The 27,179-nt window shown below is 46.8% G+C and overlaps 2 protein-coding genes across 6 annotated transcripts; both read right to left on the minus strand.

Annotated features, from left to right (window-relative positions):
- Positions 1-298: 298 nt before the first annotated feature.
- LOC118078794 (zinc finger protein 501-like) lies at positions 299-17,496 on the minus strand. 4 transcript variants are annotated; one of them, XM_060269664.1, is made up of 4 exons: positions 17,446-17,496; positions 16,593-16,744; positions 8,988-9,127; positions 299-5,543 (listed from the first exon to the last, which is right to left on the minus strand). In XM_060269664.1, exons 2-4 carry the CDS (start codon positions 16,622-16,624, stop codon positions 4,174-4,176), a joined length of 1,542 nt encoding a protein of 513 aa, XP_060125647.1. In that variant the 5' UTR covers positions 16,625-16,744; positions 17,446-17,496; the 3' UTR covers positions 299-4,173. The 4 variants fall into 4 exon arrangements, with proteins under 4 accessions (XP_060125647.1, XP_060125662.1, XP_060125654.1 ...); XM_060269679.1 differs by lacking the exons at positions 8,988-9,127; positions 16,593-16,744; XM_060269671.1 differs by lacking the exons at positions 8,988-9,127; positions 17,446-17,496 and having other exon boundaries at positions 16,593-16,717.
- On the minus strand, positions 9,136-13,680 carry LOC132591350 (general transcription factor II-I repeat domain-containing protein 2-like). 2 transcript variants are annotated; one of them, XM_060269685.1, is made up of 3 exons: positions 13,427-13,680; positions 13,036-13,138; positions 9,136-12,724 (listed from the first exon to the last, which is right to left on the minus strand). In XM_060269685.1, the coding sequence occupies exon 3, from the start codon at positions 12,716-12,718 to the stop codon at positions 11,192-11,194; it is 1,527 nt and encodes a 508-aa protein (XP_060125668.1). In that variant the 5' UTR covers positions 12,719-12,724; positions 13,036-13,138; positions 13,427-13,680; the 3' UTR covers positions 9,136-11,191. The 2 variants fall into 2 exon arrangements, with proteins under 2 accessions (XP_060125668.1, XP_060125676.1); XM_060269693.1 differs by lacking the exon at positions 13,427-13,680 and having other exon boundaries at positions 13,036-13,417.
- Positions 17,497-27,179: the final 9,683 nt, after the last annotated feature.

A 27,179-nucleotide genomic window follows, 5' to 3' on the forward strand; every position in this document is an offset into this window, starting at 1 on the left:
GATCCTTAATCTAAATATATAGAAATGCTCACGATGCGTGCGCAGGGGCCAATGTATGGAGATACAGGGGGGAGGGGACAACAGAGGGCTCAGACAAAAAGTAAATACTGGCAAATGGAACCCAGAAACTGACAGCTCCTTCTCCAAGGCTGGGGGCCAATGTAGGAAGATACCGGGGGTAGGGGCCAATACTCCCCAGGGACAACAGAGTGCTCAGACAGAAGTGCATGCTGGGAAATAAAACCCAGAACCTAACAGTTCCTTCTCCAAGGGTGGGGGCCAAGGTATGGAGATACATGGGGGAGGGGCCAACACTCCCCAGGGACAATAGAGGAAAGGGTATCCTACTGAAACACAGGGATGAGCCGGGGTGGAGGGAGGAGGGGCAGGATACGTCATGGATCAGGACAGGGTGGGTGGGGAATCACAGGAAAGAACCACAGCAACACGTGGCCGGGTCAGCTAGTACATAATAAACTTAACTAACACTCTTCTACAACCTCCTTTTACTTCCAAATCTTTAGCTAAAAACTACTAATCTTACAATTCTTTTCTAAATAAACTTTAAATTTATTCCAATCTTCTTCCACCGATTCTTCCCCCTGGTCCCGGAGTCTCCCAGTCAGCTCGGACAGTTCCATGAATTCTATCAGCTTCATCTGCCAGTCGTCCACCGTGGGTATATCTTCAGTTTTCCAATTCCTTGCTAATACAATTCTAGCTGCTGTTGTGGCATACAGAAAAAAACGTAATATCTTTCTTGGGTAATTCCTTTCTAATTATCCCAAGTAAAAAAGCTTCTGGTTTCTTAACAAACGTGCTTTTCAACACTTCAATTCATTATAAATCTTATCCCAGAAGCTCTTTACTTGGGGCATGTCCACCACATATGGTAAAAGGTTCCTTCCACATTCTTACATTTCCAATATTTATTATTTCTAACAAATCTTTATATCTATCCCAAACATTAAACAGTGATTTTCTTATAATATGACATTAAAAACCTTTGTCTTATTAAAAACCTTAATGTTATCATACCACAAATATGCATGCCATCCAAATGCATTATCATACCCTTCTAGGTCTAAAACATCAGTGTTATCAAGCAGGAACCATTCTTTCATCCAACAAAACGCTGCGGCTTCAAAGTATAACTTTAAATCTGGCAGTGAGAAACCTCCTCTTTCTTTCGCATCTGTTAACAATTTATATTTAATTCTAGGCTTTCCCCCCTTCCAGATAAATCTTGATAAAACTTTCTGCCATTCTTTAAAACATCCTAGCTTGTCCACAATAGGTAATGCTTGAAACAAAAACAACATTTTTGGCAATACATTCGTTTTTATCACTGAAATTCGGCCCATCAAGGATAATTTCAAATTAGGTCACATATCTAAATCTCTTTTAATTTCATTCCAGAATTTCTTATACCGTAATTATTTTTAAACAAGTCTATATTTTTTCCAGTCATATTTACTCCCAGGTATCTCACCTTTTTAACGAATGTCAACCCTGTGGCCTCTTGCAACCTTTTAACTTCTTCTGGTGCTATATTCTTACTCAATACTTTGGTTTTCGCTTTGTTCAATTTAAACCCTGCAAGCTGTCCGAACTCCTGGATTATTTCCAGTGCCTTAACTGCACTGGTCTCAGGTTCTTGTAAAGTCAATACTAAATGGTCAGCGAAGGCTTTTAATTTATACTGTTTTGATCCCCCTCCTATCCCTTTAACCTCATTGTCCTTTCTAATTTTATTCAGCAAAACTTCCAGAACCATTATAAATAGTAGAGGGGAATGTGGGCACCCTTGCCTAGTACCTTTTTCAATTCTAATATCTCCTGATACCACATTATTCACAATAATTTTCGCTTTTTGTTCTGAGTAGATAGCAATTATTCCATTTATAAACCCTTGTCCAACCTCCATCTTTTCTAAAAAATTTATCATAAAATTCCAAGAAACGTTATCAAATGCCTTCTCAGCGTCCATAAAAATTATCGCTGCACTGGTATTCTTTTTTGCTTCTAACATTTCTAATACATCCACAATATTTCTAATATTATTCTTCATATGTCTAGCGGGTAAAAACCCCGCCTGGTCTTTATGAATTTGATCTTTTAACCCTTTTTTAATCTTGAGGCCAAAATACTTGCTAAAATTTTATAATCCACATTTAGAAGAGAGATTGGGCGATAATTCTTCATCTGTGCTCTATCCATATCAGGTTTTGGTATCAGGGTTACATATGCTTCTTTCCAGGTCTCGGGTGCTTTGACCCCTCTAAGAATCTTGTTACATACATCCACTAATGGTTCGATTAACCAGTCCTTTAAAATCTTGTAATATTTCACTGTCAGTCCATCCGGTCCTGGTGCCTTGCCGATTTTTAATTGATTTATAGCTTCTTCCACTTCTTGTTTTGTGACTTTATAATTGAGTGTAGATCTCTTATCCGTTGGAATCTTTTGCAATCCATGCTTATCCAGGTATTGCTCAATTTTATCCTGTTGTTCCTTGTCTTTCTTATAAAGCTTTTTATAATATTTCTGAAAACATTTCCTTATCTCAGTCGGGTTCTCAATAACTTTATCTTCTGTCTTGATGGTGGTAATCGTATTCGGTTTGTGTCTTTTCTTCAACTGCCATGCTAGTAATTTTCCACATTTATTGGCAGATTCGAAATTCCTTTGATTCATCATTTTTATCTTCCATTCAATTTCCGAATTTATTATTTGGGTAAACTGTACTTGTAAACACTTAATTTCTTTTTGAACTTGTTTATCCTTGGGTTTACATCTCAATTTCTTTTCTGTTTCCTTCAATTGTAACAAAAATTTCTCTTTCTTATCATTTTGTTGTTTCTTTCTAATTGTTGTTTTTGTTGTTTCTTCTCTATTGTCCTCATCTCAGTCTCTATACTCAAATTTAGCTCAAAATAGTCCTTTAGAGTCTTTTGAGCTTTTTTGACAGTCTTTTCTTGCCTCATCAATGCATCTCTAGGCATGAGTAACATGCATCCATTGGAGAAGATGGGTTAAGTTTGCTGGACTATTACCTGCGCCATCAGGTATTTGATCAGCAGAGTTCAGTTCTGAAATATTGCCTTTCACTAGAGTATGCAACAGGGAAACTGTCTCCCTAACACACATGTATTTTTAAATGTTTGACTGCTCTTCAGATAAACAAATACCTGCACATAGCTGCATAGTGGACTTGACATTTCCAGAATGCATTGCTGGGGGGGGGGGATGGGAAATACTAATGGAGGGGAGAGCTGGGCGGAAAACACACAGCACAAATACCGTACATCCCATCAGGAACCAGCCACTGCCTGGATATTTCAGAGACAAAAAATTGAAAGGCCTCCTAGGCAGATGAAGGTGAAGAAAAACACATCCTGAAACAGTGACCTATTGACACTCTAGACACAGGCTGGAAAATCACTGCATCTTCTATACTGTTCTAATTTCTCTCTTGACCAAAGGTGTCATGTGAAGACACTCGAACTCAGAATGCAAGGGAGAAGCGTGCTAAGAGGCTTATTATACAGTATATGTTTTTAAACAGCATTTGTTCATTAGACGTGTGATCTGAGGGGCTATACCAGGCATCCCCAAACTCAGCCCTCCAGATGTTCTGGGACTACAACTCCCATCATCAGTAGGTAACAGTGACCAGTGGTCAGGGATGATGGGAAATGTAGTTCCAAAACATCTGGAGGGCCGAGTTTGGGGATGCCTGCGCTATACTCTCATTGCAAAGATCTACCTTACATATGTCAATAGAATACCAGCGAATGCATTTGTGTCTATGACAATTCACATCAGATTAACAAATCTTTGGGATGGGATAAATATTCAAGCTCCGCTATATACAAGTGATGAATACATGAGAAATAATGCATGGGAAAGAAAATAGAGCACAGCTATGTAAATCTAACTCTGATCAGGAGAACAATTTGCAACACAGCCACTAAAGGAAATAAAAATTGTAATGGAAGCAAATTCTAATTCTGAACACAATCATTGGCTTACTCTCTGTAGGAGTTATTTGATATGATTAAAGATCTTCCCACACTCCAACCCTTTCTAAGATGTTTCCCTTATACAAGTGCTTTACTCTTTAGTAAGGGAGCCTCTCTCACTGAAGTTCTTTCCATACGCCAAACATTTCTAAGATTTCCTCCCTGTATGAGTTCTTCGGTGTATAGCAAGGCTATTACTGAAACGGAATCTTTTTCCACACTCCAAACATGTATACGGTTTCTCTCCTGTATGAGTTCTTTGATGCGACTTAAGGGAGCCACCACAACTGAAGCTTTTTCCACACTCCAAACATTTATACGGTTTCTCTCCTGTGTGCAATCTTTGATGCAAGGTAAGGGAGTTACTGCGGCTGAAGCTCTTTCCACACTCCGAACATGTATACGGTTTCTCTCCTGTATGAGTTCTTTGATGCAATGTGAGTTGGCTACCGCGACAGAAGCTCTTGCCACACTCCAAGCATTTATAAGGTTTCTCTCCTGTGTGCAGTCTTTGATGCAAGGTAAGGCTGCAACTGTGGCTGAAGCTCTTTCCACACTCCAAACATGTATATCGTTTCTCCCCGATATGAATTCTTTGATGCGAGGAAAGGGTGTCAGAGCGACGGAAGCTCTTGCCACATTCCCAGCATTGATAAGGTTTGCTGCCTCGATGAGTTTGTTGGTGTCTAGTAAGTGCATTGCTGCGAGTGAAGCTCTTTCCACACTCGGAACATGTATGCGGTTTCTCCCCTGTATGAATCCGTTGGTGTGACTTATGGTGGCTACTCTGACTGAAGCTCATTCCACACTCTGAACATGTATACGGTTTCTCCCCTGTATGCGATCTTTGATGCGAGGTTAGGGTACCTCTTTGAGTGAAGTTCTTTCCACACTCTGAACATGTATATGGTTTCTCCCCTGTATGAGTTCTTTGATGCTTGGTAAGGCTACCAGTGTGACTGAAGCTCTTTCCACACACTGAACATTTATACGGTTTCTCTCCTGTATGAGTTCTTTGATGCAAAATAAGGGAATTACTCCGACTGAAACTCTTTCCACACTCCAAACATTTACAAGGTTTGTCCCCTGTATGAGTTTGTTGATGCGATGTAAGGCCGCTACGCTGACTGAAGCTCTTTCCACACTCTGAACATGTATACGGTTTCTCCCCTGTATGAATTATTTGATGCGAGATTAGCGTAACTCTTTGAGTGAAGTTCTTTCCACACTCGGAACATGTATACGGTTTCTCCCCTGTGTGTACTCTATGATGTAAGGTAAGAGTTGAGCGACTACCCAATTTCTTTCCACACACGGTGCATTCATGCTTTTTCTCCTCTCTGTGAATTTGATTGTCACCACCCTGAGCAGAGTCACCCTCCGGCTTCTGCTTTTGTCTCCCCTCTTGCCTGCTGCCTCCATCTTGTGCCCCCAACTTCCGCTGCTCCTCCTCCTCTTTGGATCCTTTTGGTGACACTTCTGATTGTTCTCCTTCTGCCAGCATCCATTCAACATCTCCTGATGGAATAAAAAGGCAAACTGATGAAATGCTAAAGTAGCATCTTTACTCAGTAGAGTCATCCATTCTGTCCGGACACAGAGATCCAGGTCCCAGGGCCTTCTGGAGGTTCCTTCACTGCACAAAGTGAAGTTACAGGGAATGAGGCAGAGGGCCTTCCTGGTAGTGGTGCCCACCCTGTGGAACGCCCTCCCATCAGTTGTCGAATAAATAACTATGCAACTTTTAGAAGACATCTGAAGGAAGCCATGTATAGGGAAGTTTTTTAAGTTTTAAGTTTTATTATGCTTTTATATTTGTTGGAAGCCAGCTAGAGTGGCTCGGACAACCCAGTCAGATGCGTGGGATACAAATAATGAAAGTATTAATGTTAGTATTATTATTTATTGAGTTTCTATACTGCCCTAAACCCAGAGATCTCAGTGTGGTTCTCAGAAAAAAAATCACAGAATATAAACAACAATCCAATAACACCCCACCCAGAAAAGAGACACATTTTCAAATGGGTAAAGGATGTCAAACATATCAAACAAAAGCCTGACTAAAACGGAACATTTTGGCCTGGCACCTAAAGGCGAACCTTCATGGGGAGAGCAATCCACAGATGGGGAGCCACTGCAGAGAAGGCCCTGTTCTCGTCTTGCCTCCCTCCGGACCTCTTGAGGAGGAGGTGCACGAAGGAGGGCCTCAGGATATGATCTCAGGGTCCAGGTAGGTTCATACGGAAAGAAGCATTATTGTGGTCCTGAGTCATTTAAGGCTTTATAGGCCAAAATGTGCACTTTTAATTGGGCATGGTAACTACTGTATTTTTCGCTCTATTGGACGAACTTTTTTCCTCCTAAAAAGGGGAAGTGTCTGTGCTTCTTATGGAACGAATGCACTGGACGGCAGTGGGATCCCTCCGCTGCCGCTGCAGTCACAAGCTGAGGGATGCCTTGGCTCCCGTCTATGGCTTGCTGTAAAGCAAGCAAAGGGAGAGCCGCTTACACGGCTTCTGTCCCGCTTTGCTTGGTTTACAGCGAGCCGGGAGAAGGGGCGTCAGTCCCTCCTCCCGGGTAGCTGTAAAGCAAGAAAAGCAAGAGCCGCGCAAAGAGTGTAAGCGGCTCTCGCTCTGCTTGCTTTACAGGGGGGGCGACTCACTGTAAAGCAAGCAGAACGAGAGTCACTTACACAGCTCCTGTCCCGGCGTCTCCTCCTCCTCTTCTTCTTGCTCTGGCTCCACCGCCGGCGGCACCTCAGAGGCAAGGCGAGGCAGCTACCTGAGCCTCCCTCGGTGTTTCCCTGCCTGCTTCCCTCCCAGCCATCTGCTCACAGATCGCAGACACACACGCATGTACATGAACACTATATGAATGACAATGCCCATCAACATGGGGGGGGGCGAACGACTCCCTGAAATATTTAATGTGGGGGGCAAAGGCATCTAGGCCTCTAGGAGCTGGTGGCTATGCCTAGGACAATTCAGGAAAGCAAAATGGTGCAGACATAAAACTATAGCAAACAGAGAAAAATGTACATTTAAAAAACCCTGCTCCTTCAGAGGAAGTGTAACCCCATCCAAAGCAGGCACCCTTCCAGCCATGTTCTTTAGGGAACCACCCACTAACTGAGTCTCACTCTTATCTGGATTGAGCTTCATTTTGTTGGCTCTCATCCAGTCCATTACCAAGGCAAGACTCTGGTCCAGCACTTCCACTGCCTCACCTGCAGATAGAAAGGTGAACCAGAGCTGAGTGTCATCAGCATACTGCTGACAATGTACTCCAAACCTCTCCCAGCGATTTCATGTAGCTGTTAAACAACATGGGGGATACGATTGGGCCCTGCAGAACCCCCACACTGAAGCTGCCATGGGGCTGAAAAACATTCCCCAAGTAACATCCTCTGGGATCGACCATCCAAGTAGGACTGGAACCACCACAAAGCAGCGTCACCCACCTCCAGTTCAGAGTCACTCCAGAAGGATACCATGGTTGATGGTATAGAAAGCTCCTGAGAGGTCAAGAAGAATTAAAAGTGACACATTTCCCTTGTCTCTCTTTTGACACGGCGACCAAAGCAATTTCTGTGCCAAAACCTGGCAGAAACCCTGATCGAAATGAATCCAGAAAATCATTTTCTTCCAAAAGCACCTCGATCTGGCCTGCAACCACTCGCTCCAGAATCTTGCCCAGGAAAGGGAGATTAGGAACTGGCTGGTAGTTAGTTAGGCTTTCTGAATTCAGAGAAGGTTTGTTAACAGTGGTCTTACCACTGCCTCCTTCAAACAGGCAGGGACCACCCCCTCTTATAAAGAGGCAGCCAAGAGGGGCAAGGATCTAGAGTGTAAATGGTCACCCTGACTGATCCGAGCACTTTGTCCATATCCTGAGGCCTTACCAACTGAAAAAACTCATCCAACACAACAGGACTAGACTGTGCTCTGGACGCCCCATGAGATTCATCTGCTATAACAGCAGAGTCAAGGTCTTGGGGGATGCAAGCAATTTTATCTTCTTCTATTTCCCCCCCTCAATAAAGTTTAGGGGTCCCTTTACCTAGATATATATATATATAATCAATACAATCAATATACCATTCCTAAAATAAAGATTCCAACGTAAAATAAAGATACATAAAATAAAAGTTCCAACACTGTGACATCCCTCCGCCTCAGCTTGACATCTTTCAATATTCTATACTCTTATTTACATTGTGTTTTTGATAGAATTCAACATCCACCTATTATTAATTTTGCCATAATCCAATTCAACTTTACATACTTAGTCCATACATATCAACAGATTTTCTATAGAGCAGTGTTGTTTTCGTTTGGTCCTCAAAGCATTGCTATTTCTTCCTTAATGTCTGGTTTGACTGGTGTCTTATGGCTGCCATTAGTTTGGCCAATTCTATAAATTCACATAATTTACCTATCCAGTCTGTGGACTTTGACCTTATTGTAGCCAAGGTACGCATGCCATCTGTACCTGTTGTTGCAACTCTCCAAATAAAGTATATCTGTTTTCTCTAATAAGATCCAATCCGTAATCCAACATAGGCACGAGGCTTCAAAATATGTTCTGAAATCGGAGAGTGAGAAACCCCCCCTTTCTTTTTTGTCCATCAGTAATTTGTATTTTATGCAGGGTCTCTTACTCTGCCATATGAACCTGGTCAGATCACTCTTCCAATCACTGTAGCATTGTGGCAAGCCACTTTAACAACAAAATGCTTTGCAAACAAGTCACAGTGAGCTACCATTGGTTCTACCACCTCCTTTGGGCCAGCCTGTAAAAGGCCCCGTACAACCCAGAAAAGCTCTACAAGATCACATGATGAGGATGCAATTGAGGCAGAAAACTATGCTTTCTTTACTGCCTTTACTGCCACTAGGTAGGCTTGATAATGAGCCCTTACCAGTGTTTGGTTGCAATAATTAGGATATTTCATCCACTTGCCTTCAGTCTCCCAGCTTGGAGTATGCCAGAGGGCCAGTCGGGCTCCACAAAGTGGGAGAGGGCGCTCAAGAGTATTGAAGTTGCTTGTTCCTCCTTTTTTTTTTAACCTCTTCTGCCCAGAACTGCTCTTGCAGAAACTGCTGTTTAATTGAAACACAAGTTAAAATGTGTGTGTTGGGGGGGATGTTATTGGGTTGTGATTATGTACTTTGAGTTTTTATATTGTAATTTTATCCTGTGAACCATCCTGAGGCCTGTGGGTATAGGGAGTATATAAATTTAATAAATTATAGTAAAATCAGGCTGGATTTTCCAATGCTTAAGGGTTTGCCTTGACCCCCTACAGGGAGGATAGGAGGAGAAAAAAGTTCTGCCCTTCCATTGGGAAAAGATGTCCTAGCCCCATAGAAAGCGGGAAAGACCTATAAATGAATCATTTTAGCAGAATTTATACAGAATGCATTACCGGTAATTATGGGAAATGTAAATATAATAAATTATTATTATTATTATTATTATTATTATTATTAATTCATACCTCACCTATCTGGCTGAGTTTCCCCAGCCACTCTGGGTGGCTCCCAATCAAGTGTTAAAAACAATACAGCATTTAAATATCAAAAACTTCCCTAAACAGGGCTGCCTTCAGATGTCTTTTAAAAATAGTATAGCTGCTTATTTCCTCAACATCTGATGGGAGGGTGTTTCACAGGGAGGGCACCACTACTAAGAAAGCCCTCTGTCTGGTTCCCTGTGACCTCACTTCTCGCAATGAGGGAACTGCCAGAAGCCCCTTGGAGCTGGATATCAGTTTCCAGGCTGAAGGATGGGGGTGGAGACGCTCCTTCAAGTATACAGGACCAAGGCCATTTAGGGCTTTAAAGGTCAGCACCAACACTTTGAATTGTGCTCGGAGCCAATGTAGGTCTTTCAAGACTGGTGTTATATGGCCCGGCGGCCACTCCCAGTCACCAGTCTAGCTGCCACATTCTGGATTAATTGCAGTTTCCAGGTCACCTTCACCTCACGTAGAGCACATTGCAGTAGTCCAAGAGGGAGATAATCAGAGCATGCTTCACTCTCGCAAGACTGTCCGTGGGCAAGTAGGGTCTCAGCCTGCGTACCAGATGGAGCTGGTAGACAGCTGCCCTGGACACAGAATTAACCTGCGCCTCCATGGACAGCTGTGAGTCCAGAATGACTCCCAGGCTGCGCACCTGGTCCTTCAGGGGCACAGTTACCCCATTCAGGACCAGGGAGTCCTCCACACCTGCCCCCCTCCTGTCCCCCACAAACAGTACTTCTGTCTTGTCAGGATTCAACCTCAATCTGTTAGCCGCCATCCATCCTCCAACCGCCTCCAGACACTCACACAGGACCTTCACCGCCTTCACTGGTTCTGATTTGAAAGAGAGGTAGAGCTGGGTATCAACCTCATACTGATGGACACCCAGCCCAACCCCCCTGATGATCTCTCCCAGCGGCTGCATGTAGATGTTAAAAAGCTTGGGGGAGAGGACAGAGCCCTGAGGCACCCCACAAGTGAGAGCCCAGGGGTCCGAACACTCATCCCCCACCACCACTTTCTGATCACGGCCCAGGAGGAAGGAGCGGAACCACTGTATGACAGTGCCCCCAGCTCCCAACCCCTCTAGACCAGGGGTCCCCAAACCTTTTTAGCCGGGGGCCGGTCCACCGCCCTCAGACCCTTCGCTGGGCCGGACTATATTTTTTTGGGGTGGGGGGGAGCCGAAATCCTATGCACATTGAACATATTGCATTTGGTGCACAAAAAACAGGAAAACAATACAATATTTAAATTTAAAATAATGATTTTAATCAACACAAAATAATATTTTAAATAAAACAACACCATACAATATTTAAATTAAAGAATGATTGTAATCAACAAAAACTTCAATGGGAAGAATGGGAAGAATGGGCCTGCTTTTGGCTGATGAGATGGTCTATATCTGGTTCCATATTGGTCACTGCTAGTCTTAGCAAGTGATGTAAGTGTTCATCTGTTAGTCTTGATCTCGTTGGAGATTTCAGATGTTTCATCCTAGAGAAAGTTTGCTCGCAGACATATGTGCTGCCAAAGACCGTTGCAAATCTGAGTGCATGGTTTCTGAGGTTTGGATATGTCTCTGAGGGGAGAGATGCGTAGAAATCTGCAAGGCTGCTTGTCTTGAATGCGTCTTTCAAAGCGTCACAATTTGCAGTTCAATCAATTCCATTTGGTGAATGGGATCTGCAGTGTCAATGTCCACACAAAAAGGGTTTCGGAAAAGATGTATGTCCTTTTCATGGATGTGAAGCTCCTTAAATCTTGTTTGGAACTCCTTTTGCAGACTCTCCAGTAAATCCACACATGCTTCTTTTGGGAATGGAACTGTTGGATTTCCCAATGACCGGTTTTGAGTTGTGCGGAGATGGCAAAAGTTTTTCTCCTTCACATGTCTAACGATTAAGTCTAATTTCCCTTGGAACGCTTTCACATGTGCAAACATTTCACCAATGAGCTTCCCCTTTCCTTGCAATTGAATATTGAAACTGTTCAGTAGCTCGGTTATGTCAGTCAGAAAGGCAAGCAGCCATTTCCATTCATCATCTTGGAGCTCTGGCACTTCTCTGTCTTTCATCAGCATAAAATCATAAACTTGAGGAAGTAATTCATAGAAACGTTTTAAAACTCTTCCTCGACTCAGCCAACGGACCTCTGTGTGGTATGGTAGATCTTCATGCTCAACATTTAACTCTGACAGAAATTCTTGAAACTGCCTGTGGTTAAGTGCATGAGCTCTAATGAAGTTCACACAAGACACCACAGTTTTCATGACTGCGTCCAACTTCAGCGATCTTTTGCAACACAGCACTTGTTGGTGGATAAGGCAGTGTATTGCTATTGGATGTGGCTGATTGTGTCTGTCCATCTCTTGGTTGATGCGTGCAACCACTCCTCTTGTACGCCCCACCATGCTAGGAGCACCATCTGTTGTGATACTGGCAAGTTTAGCCGAGTCCAACTTCAAATCATGGATAGTTTGCTGAACTTTTGCAAAGATATCCTCTCCAGTCGTTGTTCCCTTGATGCTTTGCAGTGCAGCAAGCTCTTCTGTGAATTCAAACTTTTCATTTGTTCCACGGATGAAAATTAGGAGTTGCGCAGAATCATGGATATCTGTGCTTTCGTCCAGTGCCAGCGAGAAGTAACGAAGCTTTTCTGAGGAATTTTGCAAAAGTTCATGCAAATTTCCCCCCATTTCTTCAATCCTACGAGTCACTGTGCTTCCAGAAAGACTCAATGTGGAAAACAAGTCAGTCTTCTCCGGACACATCTCTTTGGAAGCTGTAAGAATACATTCTTTAACAAATTCTCCCTCTACAAAGGGTTTTCCATTGCGGGCTATAAGCCTGGAAATCTGAAAACTTGCTCGCAAAGACGAAATGTTCTCCTGCTTCCGCTTCACAAACACATTTTGTTGAGCTGTCAAGGCAGTTTTCAGTCTTGCTATTTCATCTTTTCTTAATTGTCCTGTCAAAGAAGAATATCTATCCTTGTGGTGATTATTGTAGTGTCGTTGGATATTGAATTGCTTGAAGACAGACACCGTGTCGTGGCAAATAAGACAAACGCCTCTTTCTTTGTATTGGGTGAAAAAGTAGTCGTATGTCCACTGTTCGTTGAAAACTCTGCACTCGGAGTCCACTTTTCTTTTACATGACATGATTTCCTATGGATGGAAAATTGGTGTCAGTAAAATACCAATAAACTTAGAAGAGCAAGAAAAATGATAATGGCAACAACTGATTATTTGCCATCGCCCTAACTATTTTATAACCATTCAGGGCTGTCTTAAGAGAAAGCAAAGCAGTGAATAAAATAAAATATATGTGTATTCTAGGCCCGTCTCTGAAAACTAACTATGCATTGCTAAACTAACACATTATTTCCACTCTGTACTGAGTTAATCCCTGTGCATGAAAATGTGCATAAAAATGTGTACTGGATATGGCCAAGGGCCATTCCACTGTGCTTGCTTACCTGGTGCCTTGGCGTTTCTCTCTGGGTGGGCAGCAGAGAGAGAGAGATCTCCTCTTTTTAAAAGGTGGAAGAACTGATGGGACGAAGAAGCTGGGGGCGAGGCCTGTGGGAAAGAGAGAAAACAGCTAAGCAGGAAAGAAAGGGGAACATTAGTCAATTCTGAAGATCTCAGATTTCAAGGCTGCAACTTTAAGTTCATTTCTCAATAAGAAATTTCTTCACAATTCAGGGGGACATACTTATGAAAAAATATACATTTAGCAAAGCAGAAAGTGGTTTGTACAAGAGAGAACAGCTCTACAGGGCTTGGCCCTTCTAGAACCAAACAAGTGACTTTTAACATGAAGAAACCGAGAAAATACACAAAGCATCTTTTGGCAGATGCGCCTACCCGTAGCCAAAAGCTTCGCACTGCCGGAATCTCAGAAGAAGGAACTCCTGTTCCAAACCTGGGCTGGAACTCCCAAAGGAAGCCTGGAAACAGGCAATGGGAGAAAACTGGTTAGAGATGAGCAGTACAAAAAAAGCAAGGTGGAAAGAAAAAAAGGACAATAAAAAGGGGTGGGTGGTTTTCTTGTTAATGGAACACATTTCAAGTTTCTCGCACACACTCCCCCCCCCCATAACTTCCCAACCTTGCCTTCCCTTTTTGTCTCTCAGCATCCCTCCCTCCCTCTTTCCCCACCCACCATGGCCAGGGCGCAACTACGGAGCCTCCGAGTCTATCCCTCCCTCCCCCGCCCGGCCCGCCGTCGCTCACCCGCCCAGCCCCTCCAGTGCCGACCAGACCCCCTCCATCCTGGCCTTGGCCCTCCTCGGGAGCCCCGCAGAGCAAGGAAGGGCTTGGCCCAAGCACCCTCCACCTCCGCTCCTGGCCGCGGGACTGTGGGTAGAGACCAGCCGGGCAGCTCCGCACACGGCCATTGGAAGACGGACGGCAGCTAGTCGCGACCCCCTCACACAGGCTGCGCTCCACCAGGGCAGGCAGCTCAAGCAGCCGTCCGGCGGCCCCCGAGTCCCCCCCCCTCGAGAAGGCGCCCGCCTAAAGCGCGGGAAAAGTCCCGTCCCTCCTCCCCAGGGGGCCGAAGGGAGAGCCCCACCAGACCCCAGCACCCCTAGCCGCTTTTCCGCTCACCTCCGCCCGCCATATTTGCAGCTCTCGGGCCGGTGGCTGCAGCGGGCAGGCAGCCCAGAAAGAGAGCGGCGGTGGAGGAGGAGGAGGAGGAGGAGGAGGCGGCCATTAGGGTGGCCGCGGCAGTGGCTGCAGCGGGCATGCGGCCCAGAAAGAGAGCGGAGGGGGAGGGGGAGGCGGCGGCCATTAGGGTGGCCGCGGCGGTGGCTGCAGCGGGCAGGCAGCCCAGAAAGAGAGCGGCGGTGGAGGAGGCGGCGGCGGCAGCGGCCATTAGGGCGGCGGCGGCAGTGGCTGCAGCGGGCAGGCGGCCCTCCTCAAGTGTTGGGTCGGGCCAGCCCGGCTCCGGCGGCAGGAGCGGCGGGAGCGGCAGCGCGGCTAAGCAGCTGCGCAGGGAGTCGCAAGAGGAGCGCGGCGGCGGGCAGCCTGGCTCCGCGTCCCTCAGGAAGGAATTGGCTGCAGTGATGGGGCCGGGGCTGCGGCTAACGGCAGCCCGACCGGGACTGGGGCTGGAGCCGGCCGCAGTTGGCAGCTGCCTGGGCTCATCGGACAATACAGGCAGGCAGGAGGAGGGACGCCACTGGGATGCCTGCGCCTCTGAGGCAGCGGAGGCGGAGGCGAGAGCGGCACAAGGCAAGACAACCCAAAATAAAAGTATTTAAAACACACAAACACACACACACACACACACACACACACACGAAACACGTACCCGTGTCTTGAAGCAGGGGCTGCTTGCGGCGGAGGGTGGAGCGGCAGCAAAGAAAGGGCTGGCTCTGCTCTGGCAAGAAGCGGCTGCTGAAAATGGCGATCGGCCAGCTTTGCACAGCCCCTTTCCTCCTGTGCACGTGCAGCTGCTGCCCACCCATTGGCTGAAGCACTCAGACTTTTTGATTGGCTGCTGCTGGCCAACCACGATGAAGGAGAGGGGGGAAATGGCGACGGAGGGGGGAAATTGCTCTCGGCTTGGCTCTCGGCTTGAAAAAAAAAATTTTAAGTGCGGGATGGCCATGCTGATCCCCAGACCTTTCGCGGGCCGGATTGGAAGGCCAATTGGGCCGCATCCGGCCCGCGGGCCGTAGTCTGGGGACCCCTGCTCTAGACAGTCCAGAAGGATGTTATGGTCGATGGTGTCAAAAGCCACTGAGAGATCCAGCAGAACTAGGAAACAGCTCTCACCTTTGTCCCTAGCCCGCCAGAGATCATCGACCAGTGCGACCAAGGCAGTTTCAGTCCCATGGTGAGGCCTGAATCCTGACTGGAAGGGATCCAAATGGTCCGCTTCTTCCAGCATGCCTGGAGTTGTTCAGCAACCACCCGCTCAATCACCTTGCCCAAGAATGGAAGATTTGAGACTGGGCGATAGTTTACAGGGCCATGGTCACCACCAACACTTTGAATTGTTCTCGGAAATGTACTGGGAGCCAGTGAAGATCCTTTAGGACCACTGTTATATGGTCCTGGCAGCTGCTCCCAGTCACCAGTCTAGCTGCCGCATTCTGGATTAATTGTAGTTTCTGAGTCACCTTCAAAGGCAGGTCCACCTAGAACGTATTGCAATAGTCCAAGCGAGAGATAACTAGAGCATGCACCACTCTGTGGTGCAGTCTATGAGCAGGTAGGGTCTCAGCATGCATACCAGATGGAGCTGGTAGACAGTTGCCCTGGACACAGAATTGACCAGTGCCTCCTTGGACAGTGGGAGTTTATAATGACTTCCAGGCTGTGCACCTGGTTCTTCAAGGGCACAGGGAGTCACCACAACCACCCACCCCGTCCCCCAAAATCAGTACTTCTGTCTTGTCAGGATTCAACCTCAATCCCTTAGCCACCATCAGCTGACCTGCACTGACAGAAAGTCTCAGGTGCCAAGGGACAATCAGTGCTCCTGTTACATATCCTTTGCAGTCACATCCTCACCTGTCCCACCCCTGAGGCCACATATGTAGGGCAGCAGGATACGGTTTGAGGGAAATGGCTTCATGGGCTCGAGAGGGACTGCTGCCATGACCCACGATTCTCTCACTGCTGACCTGGCAGCTGCAAACCGGAAAAATCTCTCTCCATACTGAGATGAAGCCCATTCAGTCCCTCATCTGGCAATTGCTGCAGCTACCAGTGAGTGTCAAAAAAATTCAAGACCCAGCACAACATTATACTGTGGAAGTTGCTGTAAAAGAATTTTATTCACACCACCATTCATGGGTGTAGCCCCCCCAGATCAAGTAAAACATTAGAAATACTTAACTAACCGACCAATCACGCCAGTTCTGCCCACTAACAAAAATCCTGCACCCATGCCACCCCTGAAAAACATTCATTTTCTACCTTTTAGCTCTTGCCCTGTACCTTCCTCGTTTTCTTGCCAGTGGAGCTTCCTCACCTCCAACATCCCTCCATGTCCCCCTCTCCATTCCCTGCAACTCACCAGATCTCTCTGAGGGTCCTGGGAGGGAACATTTGAAGGTGGTAGGAGACAGCCTGACCAGGTCAACCGTCCATCTTCCCCCTTCCATCCTTGCTAGGTTTGCAGGACCAGCCTCTTTCAACATCCCCCGAGGAGCTCAGAAGATGCAGGTTCTTGGAAGGAAGGAAAAGGAGCTTCAGAGGCCCTGCAGGTATTTTTCGGTCCAAGATATTTTGTTGGTGTATGATAAGCCTGGTCTGGGTGTGGACCTCTCACTTGCAGTTTTCTTGGTAAAAGAAGAGTGCCCCCCCTCCTGAACCCCACCATGTGAAAAAAAAAGTGGACCTGAAAGAGGAGTTTCCTCCCACCACCATTAAAAAACATCCCCTTATTTTCTTTCTGCCAGCCAGGAGCTGTGACCAGGCTCCCTCCCTCCATTCCTCCTCCTCCCCCAGCCCCACATTAGGTTAAGGGGCTGTAGAGCAACTCCTCAGCAGGCAGAAAGCCCCCCATCCAAACCCCAGTGGACCCCCCCATTGGCCTAATCCTGCCCTCTCTACCCAGCATCGACCCCTTTCTCTCCAAAACATCCATGCCTCCCTCCCTCCTCCTCTTCCCCGAGCCATCCTGCCTCCTTTCCTTTGGGGGGTTTCCTATTCCACCCCACAACTGCCTCTCCCTCCCCCCCCCGCCTTGCCATCTTGCCTTGCTCTCCTCCTGGGGCGTCCCTGCAGCCCCGGGGCCCTTTGCTCTTTCGGGGCTCAATTGTGGGGTGCAACCCCATGCATGCTCCTCTCCCGGAGGGCTTCTCTCCTGCAAAGCAGCTGCTCTGACACGGGACCACCCCAAAAAACACCCCCCCCCTTTTTCCTACCTTGCAAAATGCAGTCTTCCGCTCTGCCGAACCTTCTCCCTCGCACGTGTGACAAAGGGAGGAGGAAGTGACACTCTCCCCCCCCCCGGAAATCCTCTGTCGTAATATCAGCGCAGCATTTAACCCTTCGAGAGCCAGAATCGCTCCCACCCACTCCACCCCCTACCCACCCAAACTGTAAGGTTCTGGGGACATTGCGGGTTCTGCTTCAGGGGACCCCATTAAATAGGGTTGCTACCTTTGTTCTGGCCAAATACAGGTTGGGGGTGTTTCCCCCCAAAAAAATCTGTTGCTGAAGTTATTTCAAAGCAATCCATTACAATTTATTGTAGCCTAACAGGACGTCCCCCCACCCCACCCCCTGGATTTCTCTCTCTCTCTCTGTTATTCCAACAATTTCCTCCATTGCCTCTCCAACGATTTCATTTTCCAGAAGGTGGAAGGAGCAACAAGGGGATCGTCTATCTTGGGCCTGATCCTCTTCAAGTTTTCTTTTAAAAAAGCATTATTAAATGATGCACCATTAGCACTGAACTCATAGAATCATAGAATCATAGAGTTGGAAGAGACCACAAGGGCCATCCAGTCCAACCCCCTGCCAAGCAGGAAACACCATCAAAGCATTCCTGACAGATGGCTGTCAAGCCTCTGCTTAAAGACCTCCAAAGAAGGAGACTCCACCACACTCCTTGGCAGCAAATTCCACTGCCGAACAGCTCTTACTGTCAGGAAGTTCTTCCTAATGTTTAGGTGGAATGTTTAGGTGGACTCCTGAGAAATTATTCAGAATTTATAAAAAAAAATTCCAAATGCATGTTGGAAATGAAAGGAACATGAAGGGATATATTATCACGTTTGTGAACATGTAAAAAAGTCAAAAATATTATTAGGCATGAAATCACATTAGATGTATCACAAAGGTAGAGGTTGAAGCCAGGGAGTCTGATGCTCGCCTATAAAAACAGCCCCTGCACCTTTGATGCAGAAACATTTAAGATTCCATCTGCTGTTTGGGACATTTAGCAAAGAGGATTTCACAAAACACAGAAAATGGCTCGTGGAACCTGAAAGGTCTTGGGTGACTTTCACGTTCAAGGTAAGTTTCTAAACTACAAAGGGGAAATAGGAGAAGGGAAACCTTTCCCAATGGAGTAGCCATATTCAGCCCAAACATCAGCAGAAAAATTGTCCACCCATCACAATACTCACAAAGAGCCCCGCCCCCAACATCCATCAATGAAGTATCACTAATAATAATAATTTCTTTATATGCGTCCTATCTGACTGGGTTCCCAGTGTTATTTACATCATTTGTTATTGTAAAAGTTTTCAAAAATATTCATCTTTTGAAGCAAAGACAACAAAGTATCTGGTGGGCCTTTAAAGCAGGGGTCAGCAAACTTTTTCAGCAGGGGGCCGGTCCACTGTCCCTCAGACCTTGTGGGGGGCCGGACTATATTTTGAAAAAAGAAATGAACGAATACCTATGCCCCACAAATAACCCAGAGATGCATTTTAAATGAAAGGACACATTCTACTCATGTAAAAACATGCTGATTCCTGGACCGTCCGCGGGCCAGATTTAGAAGGTGATTGGGCTGCAACCGGCCTCCGGGCCTTAATTTGGGTATCCCCTGCTTTAAAGGCTAATAAATGTATTATTGCCTAAGGTTTTGTGGGTTGCAGGCTGAGGAGTGGACTCTAGACGAGGAAAGCTCTTGCCACCATTATCCTGCGAGTCTCCTTGTGGATTTTGTGTAGTTCTTCTGAAATTTATATCGCAATATCAGCTCGTGAGAAGTTGTCCACATGACGTGCAAAGCTCTCTGGCTTCCTCAGCCTCAAAGCGGAGATGAGCACCACATGCCATAGACAAATTGGGCTGGACTTAACCATCCAGGGGTCCTTTACCTATACCTATGTATAAACCCTGAATGCGTTTCTATAGCATCCTTTACCCCTATTTCTGGGTTGCTGTACATCATCATCACCATCATTATCGATCAACCATGCAGTGGGGGGAAAAGCTAAAACTGGAAGCCTGAGAGGGGAGCCTCCCAGGTGGTCCTGCGTCTGGAGCACCCAGCGTCTGAGGCAACTGCTGGCCTGGGACATATGGGGGTGGGGGAAGTGGTCTCCCCTTTTCAGGGATCCCTCTGCCAAAGAACTTGGAGGAGTAGCAGATTCCTTGCCAGGAGGCAGAAGCCAAGGCAGCCCCTCCGCACATTCCCCCGCCAGGCCCAGGATGAAGATGACTCTCCAAAAAGGCCACCCCCCTCTCTCTCTCCGCCCCCCCCCCACTGCCAATGTTCTGCTGGGGATAATGGGGGGACTTGTCCTAGGGGAGCCAGACCTCCCTGTGTTTGCCTGGGAAGCGGAAGCAGAACTGGCGCCGCTGCCTGACCTGCATTTCAGGATCCTGGTGCGAGTCAGGAAGGGGTCTCTTCATCATAGCAGGGAGCCGAATGAGGGGTACAAATGCTCTGCCACTGAGCTGCACCCCTCCCCTGCATTAGCAAAGCCCAAGTTCAAACACCAGCCCCTATTTTAAAAAGGCAACCGTAATGATGGCACGGGACTACCCTTTAGGGTTGTCGTAAGTTACTGTTCCAAGCCCCAAACCCGTGTCAGGATGCCAGATTATCACTCGGGCAGGGGGGCTTCTGAATACCTGGGCTCACGCTTTAGGGATCATGGCTGCCCTCACTCATGTCCCAAACTCCCCCCCCCCTTGGTAGCCATTTCCTTCCTGAACAGAACAACGTTATGTGGGGCTTTGAGGAGTCATTGTGTCTCCCCCCATTCTACAAATTCCTGTAACACCGGCAGAGGATTACAAGAGATGAAGGGGGAATGTAACCTTCGTGCCCCGGAGGACTTTTTGGGAGGTGGGGGGGGAGTGTCTCTGTCCCTGCCGACTCCGGGGATCGAACCTGGATTATCAGTAAAGAAACAGGATATCCAGAGCTTGTTTGGAAGGCGGAGAATTTATGTGATCTGGGAGGGAGGCGTCACTCATTCATCCCCATGGGCAGTGAGCTCAGCTTCCTAGAGAGGCAGGAAATTTTGGAAGGGGGGGAGAGGGCCAAGGTTGGAGGGGGAGGAGGGGCTGCCATTCACATTCCCAGAAGAGGAGCAGATCTGCAGAGGAGGAGGGAAAAAGGTATATACATAGCTGGACTGTCCCCGGGACAGGTGAGACTGCTGCTGATCCCTTATTTTCAAATCTGAAAGTTGACAGCTATGTGCAGGAAAGGAAATCGGAACAGAAAAGCGAGCGATGGAAGCGGAGGGCCAAAGAGGACAAAGAGGTAGAGCTACGGGGAGGGGGGTATGCGATGGGCGAGGAGAGAAAGGGGGCAGAGACCCCCCAACAAAAACTCACTTCCTGGGCGCTATTTGCAGAGGCCCCGATCCATGCAATCCGGCTGCAGATGCGCTGTTCCTCCCCCTGAATCTGCAGGGCACCAGGGAAAGGAGAGCGGGATTTGGGGCGAGGGGGAGATGAAAGGAAGAATGGGAGTGCTCCCCCCCTTCCTTCTGTGGAAGGGCTGAGATTTGAACCGAGGCCCCAGTTCCTCACCCCTCTGCGAGTTCTGGGTTCCCCCTGGCAGGAATCCCTGGGGCGCTTTTGACTCCGCCTGGGGGGGTCTCTTTTGTCTAGAGATGGGGAGTCCATCGAAGGGTTAAAGGAGGCGAGAGAGGCCTGGATAGAGACCCCCCCCCGTCTCCTTCTTGGCATGCAGATCGAATGGTTAGCTGACAGGGTGAAGCCTCGGGGCGAAGGGGCGAAGGGGAGACTCGGTCTCCCTCCTCTCCCCCCTCCTGTTTCCCTCCTCTCTCCCCTCCCGGGTGGGCACATTGGGAGAGATTTGGCATGCAGAGCGAATGGTTAGCTGACCGGGGGAGGCTCGAGGGTGGAGGGCAGAGGATGTTAGGGGGCTGAGGGAGGGAGGGAAGCATCCCTGGAGGAGGGATGGAAGACATCTTGGAGAAAGAGAGAGAGACTTGGGGGGCTGCCTGCCTTGACTTCTCCCTCCTGCTCAGGAATCTGTCATGACTTCAAGTCGACCAGGCAGAGATCCCTGAACAGGAGGCCTGATCCACCCACCCTCTCCTCCCTTGAAGCTCAGTCCTTGCCCTGCCATAAGTCCCAGGTCAGCAGCTGCATTGGGGGCTGTTATAGCGAGTCTAACCACTGGGGGAAAGAGGAAAGGGGAAAAGCTCACTTTATTATTTCTGCCCTTAGCAGCTTTGTCTTAGGAACTACAGTTTCACCCACATTCCTCTGTTTCTTTGGAGAAGCAGCTAAAGGGTTCCTACCCAGAGATTGTTGTTGTTTAGTCATTTTGTCGTGTCCGCCTCTTTGTGACCCCATGGACCAGAGCACGCCAGGCACTCCTGTCTTCCACTGCCTCCCGCAGTTTGGTCAGACTCATGTTCGTAGCTTCGAGAACACTATCCAACCATATCAGAACACTGTCCAACCATCTCGTCCTCTGTCGTCCCCTTCTCCTTGTGCCCTCAATCTTTCCCAACATCAGGGTCTTTTCCAGGGAGTCTTTTCTTCTCTTGAGGTGGCCAAAGTATTGGAGCTTCAGCTTCAGGATCTGTCCTTCCAGTGAGCACTCAGGCTGGTTTCCTTCAGAATGGATAGGTTTGATCTTCTTGCAGTCCATGGGACTCTCAAGAGTCTCCTCCAGCACCATAATTCAAAAACATAAATCTTCGGTGATCAGCCTTCTTTATGGTCCAGCTCTCACTTCCATACATCACTACTGGGAAAACCATAGCTTTAAATATACCCAGAGATACCTGTGCCCAACTCCTTCTCTCCATTCCACCTGGTTTCCATTATTCCCACTACTGTATATCAGATTTAAGAGATTGGGAAGATCGCTATGCAAATGGGTGGGTTCCAGTGTTCCCCCTGAAGAACCTGCATTATTATTGTTGCAATTGTTGTTATTTATTTATTCAACCTATTACTCTATTTCTCTTGCCCAGGGCAGCCCAAACTGACTTACAACCTATTTTTATTGTTGCTGTTCTTGTTCTTGTTCCTGTTGTTATGTTCCACGGTGACACTCTAAGGTCTTCTCTCTCATGTTTCCTGTACTCCGGGGGGGCAGAGAGAAGGCTGTTCTCAGGGCCTACTCCCCCATGAGGGAGACTGAGGCAGCCCCCTCAGGCAGCAGAGGCAGAGAGGGGCAAGGAGGGGACTGAGCTGAGTGCCATTTGGCCTGCTCTGATTTAACCCCCTATCCTCTCATCTAGTGGAAGGTGCTATCCCATTGCCAGTATCCTAGACACAATACAGCAGCCTCGGGAAGTCAGTGGTGCAGGATGATTTGGGAATGTGTGCAGTTGGGACTGTATCAGGAAGATGTTGGAGATCACGGAAGGAGGAGGAAATGAAATACAGAAATTCAGCATTTTCAGAAGAGGGGGAAGAAAGGGAAAGTACACCCCACTAGATAATGCTCCCATAATCCCTGGCCATCTGCCATCTTTCCTTGGGATGATAGCACTTTGTGTCCAAGCACATCTGGAGGGCCAGAGATGCCTCACCTCAGCATAGAATTTCCCCTAGGGCAGTGGTGTCCAAACTTTTTTCAAAGAGGGCCAGATTTGATGAAGTGAAGGGCCATGAGGGCCGATGAAAGGGCCAACCAAAGCTGTTGACCTCTTTTAAGAGTTGAAGTGATTGAACTTTTTAAAGACTTTTACCACAGGAAATAAACTGCCGCAGGGGCCAGATTAGGCCCCCGGAAAGGACTTTGGACATGTCTGCCTTAGGGGCTCAGGGGAACAGTTACTTAGGAGTTGGTGGAACTGGATCTTAAGGGTTCTTGAGACCATAACACTATAAATCCAAGGTGTCCACACTCAGCAGCGTAGAAACCCCTGCCGACCCCTGGGGAAGAGCTTTTTTTTAAATTTTTATTAAGGATTTTCTTGGTTTACAAAGGTAGTACAAAGTCTCATTTTTTTCCATGCATCGTTTTTACACATTAATCTTGATTGTTGAGACATTAGGAAGAAAAAAGGGGGGGAGGGGTGGGCGGGCTGGGGAGGTGAGTGGGGTGGGGTGTCTCTTTTTTCCTGATATGCGTAGAGGTTCAGTGTCAGCGTTGGTCGTGCAGGTTCTCTGTTGTTCGCTTGTGCTCCTTTGTTGGCGAGAGAGGTCGGGGGTTGGCGTAGGATGCACTTGTTCATTTGTGTTTGGCTGTGGTGGTCTTTGGTTTCTTGTGTGAGTGGGGTGGGTGGGTGTTTTGGTTAGGTTAGCCATATTGATTTGTATGCTGACGGTAGGTTTTTGTCGTTGTCTTGTTGGGCTGTGTAGGTGATGAAGGGGAACCATATTGGGGTGAAGGTGTCTTCTTCCGTTTGTCCCCGTGTCAGTTTCAGCTTACTGGTTAGTTTCTCTAGTAGGGCTGTTTCCCATACGACTTGATACCATTGGTTCATGTTTACCCCTGACAGGTTTTTCCAATGTCTGGTTATGGTGTTTCTGGATGCTGTCAGTAGGTGGGTTATGAGTTCTTTGTGTTCTGAGTGGGCATTGTTGTCTTGGAAGATGTTTAATAAGGCCAGTTCTGGGGTGAGTTCTAGCACTTGCTTAGTTATCTTACAGATTTCTCGTATGGTTATTGTCCAGAATGATTGGATTTTGGGGCACTCCCACCACATGTTGAAGTATGTGCCTGTGGAGGTGCACCCTCTCCAGCATTTCGATGAGGTTCCTGGGCGCATTAGTGCTAGTTTTCTTGGAGTTAGGTACCATCTGTAGGTTAGTTTCAGGGAGAGTTCTCTTCTTTTCATTGATATGGATTTGAAGGGGGGTTTGGACCACATTCTGGTCCATTGGGTGGGATTTATTTCGTATCCTATGTCGTCCTCCCATTGTTTTTGATGGCGTCTAGGGGATTCATGGGACTTTTGAGTAGTATTTTGTATATTGCGGATACCATTCCTTTGTCGTGTCCCTTTGTTGTTAGGAGGAGGTTTTCAAAGGCAGTCGGGGGTCTAGTTGCTGCTAATTTTGTTGCTTGGTTTTTTAGGAGAGCCTGTATTTGGTTTTGTGCTAACCAGGGTATTTGGGTCTCTTCTAGTTTGTCCTGTATTTCTTGTGTTGACAGGGTTTTTTTTTTTTTTTTAGAAGTCTGTTAAGCGATACAGGCCTTTGGTTTGCCAGGTTTTTATTTGGAGGTTTTGTGCTGCGTGGTGGAATAATGGGTGGTAGGCCAGGGGAATTAGTGGGGACGGGGTTGGGGATAGTTTGTCTATTTCCGATTTCCATGCTTTGAACATGGTTTGTGTGTACCTGTTAAGCGTTGTGGGGGGGGGAGAGCTTTTTAAAGGCAAACGTTCACCCCCAGAGTTGCTTGCTTAGGATGGTACAGTCGGTCCACCAAAGTACAACACCAGAGCTGCCCCCTCCCCCCGCCCTGCCTTCCTCTGCTGCTGCCCACACTAAAGATGTGTGTGGATGAAATCCCAAAAGAATTCTGGCTCCTATTCCAAAGAGGTCCAGTTGATATTCCAGAGGAAAGTATGGCTAGGATTATGAGTCACAATCATAGCTGAGAAATACTTCCTTTCTCCAGAGTCATCTTCTTTCTTACCTTTCCCACAATCAGTGTTATTCACCTTTAATTTTCACCTTTTTCAGTGTCGTGAATCTTTTTATCTTGTGATATTCAGATGAAGAGAGGTATAGAAATTTAATAAATAATTTGCAATAGGAGCAGAGATCATATATCCAGAAGCCCTTGGACACCCAGTGCAAAGGGGGAAGCAGCTGGAGCTTGACTGCTGGGAAGGCCAGGTTAAAACATCCAACCCAGTTATTATTGGCTATAATTATATGCGACCTGATCTCACACCCGCCTCCTGACACTGGACTATCTTAGTGGAGATTCCCATGTCCAGGTGCTTTCCTTCTGCATCTCCAGCTCTCTCCATGCAATAATGCAAGGCTGAGAGATTCTCCTACCTGAGCATTCCTTCAGCTGACCACAAGCACCAAGCCTTGTCACTAGACTTATATAGGGGTCTCCAAAAATGGTCAGTATGGACCTCCTGAGGCCAAAGGGACTGTGCAGGTGATTAATAAACATCTGGAGGTCAAAGAGGACAAAATGTGGCCCAAGGGGTGGAGGATTATTGTGCAGAGGATGACGAAATTCATCATGAACTTAGGACCCTGATGAATAGTAGGCAGGCTCATGGACATAGAGCAGCTCCCTTTCCTGTGAGAAACCTCTTTATTTAAAAAGTAAATCCCACACTTCAACCATATTCTAAGATAATGCTTCTGAAACTCATTACCATTATTTGACATTATTTCATTTGTATTTCCTAAAAACTGGGAACATATAGAGGAGAGGAGAGAATGTATGAGATGTTAAAATAAGAGCATGTCCTAATTGATGTGGGTAATATTCCTTGGTTCTCTTCCTAGATTTCCTCCACCCCACCCCCCACCCCCGTTGAAAGAAGACAATGGAAACGGCAGTCAAAATTCTGGTGGGCCATGTCCAATGGGGATAACGAAGAAACCATTTAAATTCATGGAGCGTGGAGAGAGAGAGGAGAAGCAATCTGAAAGTATGGAGTATGGGAAGAGCTTTACTGAAAGTGGAACACTTAGAAAACATCAACGGACTCAGACAGGAGAGAAACCATTTAAATGCATGGAGTGTGGAAAAAGCTTTGGTTGGCGTTCAAACCTTCGTATACATAAACACACTCACACAGGGGAGAAACCATATAAATGTATGGATTGCGGAAAGAGCTTCAGTCAGATTGGACACCTTAAAAACCATCAACGGACCCACACAGGGGAAAAACCATATAAATGTATGGAGTGTGGAAAGAGCTTCACAGCTGATAGTGGAACATTTAGAAACCATCAACGGTCCCACACAGGTGAGAAACCATTTGAATGCATGGAATGTGGAAAGAGCTTCAGTCGGAGTGCGTACCTTAGATCCCATCAATGGGTTCACACAGGGGAGAAACCATTTAAATGTATTGAGTGTGGAAAGTGCTTCAGTCAGAGTGGCAAGCTGACTTTACATCATCGAACTCACACAGGAGAGAAACCATTTAAATGCATGGAGTGTGGAAAGAGCTTCTCCGAGTTTGGAAAACTTAAAAGACATCAACGGACTCACACAGGGGAGAAACCATATAAATGTATAGAGTGTGGAGCGAGCTTTATTGATGGTACAGCACTGACTAGCCATCATCAAACTCACACAGGGGAAAAACCATTTGAATGTATGGATTGTGGAAAGAGCTTCACTTATAGTGGAGCACTAAGAAAACATCAATGGACTCACACAGGGGAGAAACCATTTAAATGCATGGAATGTGGAGCGAGCTTTATAGACGGTACAGCACTGACTATCCATCATCAAACTCACACAGGGGAAAAACCATTTGAATGTATGGATTGTGGAAAGAGCTTCAGTAACAGTGGAACACTTAGAATCCACCATCGAATTCACACAGGGGAAAAACCATATAAATGCATGGAGTGTGGAAAGAGCTTCACTGATAGTGGAACATTTAGAAAACATCAACGGACTCACACAGGGGAGAAACCATTTAATTGCATGGAGTGCGGTAAGAGCTTCAATGATCGTGGAACACTTAGAATCCACCTTCGAATTCACACAGGGGAAAAACCATATAAATGCATGGAGTGTGGAAAGAGCTTTATT

This window comes from Zootoca vivipara, chromosome 2 (genome assembly GCF_963506605.1).
Source record: "Zootoca vivipara chromosome 2, rZooViv1.1, whole genome shotgun sequence".
Classification (NCBI taxonomy): domain Eukaryota; kingdom Metazoa; phylum Chordata; class Lepidosauria; order Squamata; family Lacertidae; genus Zootoca; species Zootoca vivipara.